The sequence below is a fragment of the Sinocyclocheilus anshuiensis genome, unplaced genomic scaffold, assembly GCF_001515605.1.
Source record: "Sinocyclocheilus anshuiensis isolate Anshui unplaced genomic scaffold, SAMN03320099.WGS_v1.1 scaffold445, whole genome shotgun sequence".
NCBI lineage: Eukaryota > Metazoa > Chordata > Actinopteri > Cypriniformes > Cyprinidae > Sinocyclocheilus > Sinocyclocheilus anshuiensis.
In genome coordinates, this window is record NW_015540852.1 from 348,857 (window position 1) to 355,611 (window position 6,755).

Here is a 6,755-nt window from a genome sequence, read left to right on the forward strand (position 1 = left end):
GTGTGTGTGTGTATATATATGTGTGTGTGTGTGTGTGTGTGTGTATATATATATATATATGTTTGTGTGTATATATATATATATATATATATATATATATATGTGAGTAGGTAGAGGATTGATTTGTACTTTCACATATCTGATATGGCCATGGTGAGTTATTCCTGCTCACCTGCTCAATATATTAGTGATATGTGGTTGTAGTATTAGCTTCTGGTGAGTAGTTTCATAGTTTGTGTAACAGTGCCACTGTGTGGGGATATATTATATGAATTGAACAGAATTATAAAACGGCACAGATTACCGTAAACCCTATCTCTCTCAGCTCAGAAATACCATGCGTTTGATTCATTTTGATCTCTGAAGGCTCTGAGTCTGCATCAGACAAAAAAAAAAATGACAATGTGCTCTCATATACTGCATATCATACAGTCATATACTGTATACAGTTTATAAGACTTCACAATGTGCTATTGTAAGTTTCATATGTTTCTGGGGTGAACGCTGGCGCAGTTGGCTGCCGCTCCCTCTTGAAGATCAATCGATCAATTTTGTTTTTTGTTTGTACTGTGTTTAAAAAAACACATTGTTGATTGTTAACTGTTTTATGTGTTTTATTTGTATGTCCTTGAGTGTCATGTAAGGTGCCCATAAATAAAATGTGTTATTATTATTATATTTATTATATACTACTTTATGTATAAACTCTCATATACTGATATGTAGTGTAAATAAAAATTTTGCCATTTAGAGCATGAAATGACAATTGGTCATTGGTCAAAAAGATGGCACGTTTTCAGATATGTTTATATTCATTTTTAGGCAACACAGTACCAATGTTTTAACTTCAGAAAACAATATTTGGTGGAACTCTAAGTGATAATATTTTTATTTGAAAATTTGGAAGAATTGTTTTCAGACCTTTATAGTTATAGTAGAAAGTGGACTATCAAAATAAAATGTTACCTAGCTTTTTTATAGCTTAAGTCACATGACCAATCCATCAATCTTAACAATACGACTGTTCAATAGTCATATGACATAAATCAAAGCTAATCCAGCAGTTGAATTCAAAGGTGTAGTTTGATATGTTCATCTGGTGTGTAACTCAGGTGGATGGGATCCTGTTTCTGGCAGACATCTTAACGGACAGCACATGTGCAGAGGGGACTCGAGCGGAGGCTGCGGCAGTGATGGCTCAGATCACCTCCCCCCATCACACCTCCACACAACACCTCGCCAGCTTCCTGGAGAGTATGCAAGACATCGTCACAGCCCTCATCAGTGAGTTCAAGCAGCGTTTAATATTTGCACACATGCACACGTTGAGAAAATAAAATGACTTATTAACGAGGGGTGAACAACTCTGCTCCTGGTGGCCTACATTCCTGCAGACTTCAGTTCCAGCACTGTACCAGTACATCTGTCCATTGTTTTCAAGTAATCCTGAACACCCTGAGTAACTTCTTCTGGTGAGTTTGATTAGGGCTGGAGCTGAACTCTGCAGGATGGCAGCAAGATTGGCTACCACTGATATACACCAAGATATGTATCTGCAGAAATGCTTGAAGTGTGTTATTGTTGCAGGCACACTTTTACCTTTCACAGACTTCATGAGACATTTTGAATGGAGATTTTCAACCCGGTGAACATTGTGGCCATCTTGTGGTCAAAACAATGAATAGCACCTACCAAACTGCTGCTGCAAATCTGGTTCTGCAACTAATTCCTCATAAACATCCAACTTATTATATTTTCCAGAAATAAAAGTCGTTGTCAAAATTATTAAGTCATTAAGTGATGAAATGATTTAACGCTCAAACTCACAACAACTAGACAAAGGTTTCAGCCTAGAAACGGCCCGCAATACAAAAAGAAAATAAGAATATAGCTGCAAGCAGCAATGACCGGGGTTCAAGCACATGAAGGCATTTAAGGTGGTATATTTTAGGGTCTAGGCCAACCTGGATGTATGGCTGATAGTAAAACACATCCAATATAGAGAATATGCTCACAGACACACACACACACTGAAATGAAATGATTAAATTAGTTTATTAATACTCAATAAGCATACTTAAACACACAGACACAGAGAGACACACACACACACACATACACAGACATACATGCACACACATTTTGTTGCAGATATAGATATTTGAAATAAATGATAGGTGACACAAAACTTATTGCAAGTCTTCTCTTTTTAAGAGTGTATATGTCATTTTCAGGTTTCACTGTAATCATAATCTGGCATAATTGTAAAAATTAATATGTCTGTATGAACAATATGGTAAGCTATTAGTAAATGTGATTTTAAATGTTTTAACAGTGATTTTATAATATCTAAGCATGAATCCATGAAACCTTTGAACAGTACTGTTTTAGTGTATTTAATGAGCCCATTAGTGGTCTTCCGCTGCCATCTAGTGGTTATGAATGCAATTTCTCATACAACACTGTGTTTAACCTTTATAACTATTATAATGTTATTTTATGCACAATCTCTCTTAAATTTTGCATGCTTGTTAAGAATTAAATTATGCATCATTTTACACAGTTTTGAGAGACATTGTGGGCTTTCTTTTAGGATTTTAGGCCTTTGGGTACACAATGTAAAGAACATATTATAAAATGATCGGTATATAGTTGTCCAAATGCAAATGTTCAAATTTTTTTGATAATTATTGACCTAGAGAGTCTACAGAATAGTACTGCACTGATTTGATTGGTTTTGAGTTAAAAACCGAGGACCAGTTCACAAAAGTAGGTTTTTGAAATAATCTTAAATATTTAATGAACAGTTTGATTGACAGCATTGGTCCCAGTGGTAAAGTTGTTCAGAATGAGGTCTATCATATGATATGAAGATCTAAATATATGAGAATTTTTCAGCAATTTGAGGCCATTTTCCATTGAAATCTTGTGTTTTTGAAGCCTTTTTAACTGTTATAGCGCCACCTATTGTCCGATCTCCATGAAACTTTGCAAGCTTGTTAAGAGTCATCTGAAACATGTTTTCAACAAGTTTCGTAAAGTTTTGAGTTTTCATTTAGGTTTTATAGGCTTTTGGGTATATTTGGCCACACCCCTTTTCATAAATGAACCAGTTATAGCTAATCACAGGACAATATGCAAAATTGTTTTGATAATTATTGATCAAGGGAGTCCAGAGAATATTACTGCAGTAGTTTGGTTCTGAGATCTATCATATGATATGAAGATCTAGTGTTTTTGTGAATGTATTTACATGTTCTATAATTTGAGGTCATTTTCTATACAAATAATGAATTTTTGAGGCCTTTTCAACTGTTATAGCGCCACCTATGGTCCGATCTTTTTTTTCTGATAATTATTGATCTAGAGAGTACAGTGAATATTACTGCAGTGGTTTGATCGAGATTGAGTGAAAAACCTAGAACTAGTTCACAAAAGTAGGTTTTTTAAATAATCTTGAATATTTAATGACCAGTTTGATTGACAGCATTGGTCCTAAGTTGAAAGCTCAACCTTTTTTTGATAATTATTCATAAACACTGTCCAAAGAGTATTTCTGCACTGGTTTGGTTCTGATCGGGCGAAAAACCTTGGAGTAGTTCGCAAAAGTAGCTTTTTAAAATAATCTTGAATATTTAATTAGCATGTTTTATTCACAACATTGGTCCCAGACGCAAAGTTGTTCAGCATGAAGAGATCTATATTATGATATCAAGATTTAGTGTATGTGTGAATATATGAACTTTTTGTGTACAATTTAATTCTGTTATAATTGAAATATTGTGTTTTTGGATACTTTGTTTACTGTTATAGCGCCACATATGGTCCGATATTCATGAATCTTTGCATGCTTGTTAAGAGTTGTCAGACACATGTTTTCACCAAGTTTCGTAAAGTTTTGAGTTTTTGTTTAGGTTTTATAGGCATTTGGGTATATTTGGCCACGCCCCTTCTCTAAATGACACAGTTAAAAAGTAAGCGAAGGACAAAATTCAACATTTTTTTGATAATTATTGATCTAGAGAGTCCAGAGAATTGCGCTGCAGTACTTTGATCGAGATTGACCAAAAAACCTAGAACTAGTTCGCAAAAGTAGGTTTTTAATGTAATTGAGAATATTTAATGAACGATTTGATAGACAGCAATGGTTCTAGAGGCAAAGTTACTCATTATGAAAAGATCTATCAAATGATATGCATATTGTGTTGATAGATCTTCTCATAACGAGTAACTTTGCCTCTAGAACCATTGCTGTCAATCAAAACGTTCATTAAATATTCTCAATTACATTAAAAACCTACTTTTGCGAACTAGTCCTAGGTTTTTGGCTCAATCTCGATCAAACGACTGCAGCGCAATTCTCTGGACACTCTAGATCAATAATTATCAATTGTTTACGCACTTGAAAAACGCATTTTCGCCCCCCAGTGGCCGATTTATTTCAAAATTCTTACAGATCTTTAGGACCATGTGTCGAACATGCCCACCAAGTTTCGTTCCGATCGACCTCCGTTAACCCTGTCAAATAGGTGCTTAAAAGATTTTGGCCAATGGCGGCCATGTTTTTTGAGATACGCGAATGTCCTCATAGACACTTGTGCCACTTGTAGTCCTTGACACTGCTAACCAAATTTCAAGTCGATCGGACAAACGGTTTCCTAGTAATAGTTTTTTCAAAAATATAGCACCACTAAGTGGCAAAGCTACGTAATTTTTTTTTTGATTTGACCAAAGTTTTAGCTCTTACACATGTGCAGCGAGTTTGGTGAAGATATCTCATTTCGTTCAAGAGCTATAGCCTTTTTAGTAAAATTGGTCCTCGACTTTTGAACGTTTTGGTGCCCCATTGCAACAGTGAGTCGAAATTTCATTTCTTTTTTTTGATAATTATTGATATTCATTGTCCAGAGAATATTTCTGCAGTGGTTTGCTTCCGATCGGGTAAAAAACCTAGGACTAGTTCGCAAAAGTAGGTTTTGGACATAATTAAAATTTGCGGAAAAACGAGACCTCCTAGACCCAAGATCAGGATGAGCATTTTTAATTTGCCTTGACCCAAGGATTCCAAAAATGTAAAATTTTGGAGTCTACGGCAAGCGGTTTAAGAGTTATTAGCACTTACGCGTTTTTGATCGCTGTAGCGCCCCCTATTGGCCGATTGGGCCGGCTCTTTGCGCCTGAGTAGCGAGCAAGACTACTACCTTTTGACCAAGTTTCAGCTCTCTAGGCCTTACGGTTTGTTCTGCCTGTTCAGTTTTAGGGAAGAATAATAATAATAAAAATAGTAATAATAATAATAATTTTAAAAATCCTTACAATTACAATAGGGTTTCAGCACTGCGTGCTTGAACCCCTAATGAAAACGAGTCGGTACTGAGATCATCTGAATTTTCGTTTTATTTTCGAATTTTCGAATTACGAACAATCTTCGTAGTTGTGAGTTATTTTCATTTTTATATTTTTATTACCATTCGCCTCCCTCATGCTCGCTAAAAGTGATTAGAAGTCATTAGAACCAGTTAAAAATGTTACGGTGGACCTGGCTTGTCCACAATTTTGAGTGCTGCACGACAGAATAGATCATGACGTGATCAAGGGTCTTGATCTTATTTCCATCTAAAATACTATTTTTTTTTTAAACATTTCTATCAGCCAATGATAATTATAAAAGAAAACGTCCCGAGCATAGATCAGTGGCTGAGAGCGCATCTGATTGACAGATAAACCACGAGCTCTATCAGTTATTGTTAATGTTCTGGTTATTTTGTTTCAGTGTACAGTTAGTTAATTTTGTGCAAAGCATACAGTCAAAGTAAACTTCATCATTCAGCTGAACTGTGCACATTTATTTTTTCAAGTCGATCGGACCAACGGTTACGTAGTTATAGCTGTTTTTTCTGTTTTTTCCCTCTTATAGCGCCACCAAGTGGTAGAGATGCGCAATTTTTTTTTTATTTGACCAAAGACTAAACTCATACACATACGTACCAAGTTTGGTGAAGATATCTCATTCCATTCAAAAGTTATAGCCATTTTAGTCAATTTGGCCCCACCACTTACGAACGTTTTGGCGCCCCTTTGCGACCGTGAGTTGAAAGCTCAACCTTTTTTTGATAATTATTCATAAACACTGTCCATAGAGTATTTCTGCACTGGTTTGGTTCTGATCGGGCGAAAAACCTTCGAGTAGTTCGCAAAAGTAGCTTTTTAAAATAATCTTGAATATTTAATTACCATGTTTTATTCACAACATTGGTCCCAGAGGCAAAGTTGTTCAGCATGAAGAGATCTATATTATGATATCAAGATTTAGTGTATGTGTGAATATATTAACTTTTTGTGTACAATTTAATTCTGTTATAATTGAAATATTGTGTTTTTGGATACTTTGTTTACTGTTATAGCGCCACATATTGTCCGATATTCATGAATCTTTGCATGCTTGTTAAGAGTCGACAGACACATGATTTCACCAAGTTTCGTAAAGTTTTGAGTTTTTGTTTAGGTTTTATAGGCATTTGGGTATATTTGGCCACGCCCCTTCTCTAAATGACACCGTTAAAAAGTAAGCGAAGGACAAAATTCAACATTTTTTTGATAATTATTGATCTAGAGAGTCCACAGAATTGTGCTGCAGTAGTTTGATCGAGATTGACCAAAAAACCTAGGACTAGTTTGCAAAAGTAGGTTTTTAACGTAATTGAGAATATTTAATGAACGATTTGATTGACAGCAATAGTCCTAGAGGCAAAGTT

At 35.2% G+C, this 6,755-nt stretch overlaps 1 protein-coding gene across 1 annotated transcript in view; it reads left to right on the forward strand.

The window, feature by feature from the left end:
* Positions 1 to 6,755, forward strand: part of insc (INSC spindle orientation adaptor protein) — a 98,726-nt gene that overhangs the window by 71,017 nt on the left and 20,954 nt on the right. Inside the window, exon 8 of the mRNA XM_016485217.1 lies at positions 1,113 to 1,284. Within this exon, the coding sequence (XP_016340703.1) occupies positions 1,113 to 1,284 (172 nt within the window). The remainder of the gene's footprint in view (positions 1 to 1,112; positions 1,285 to 6,755) is intronic.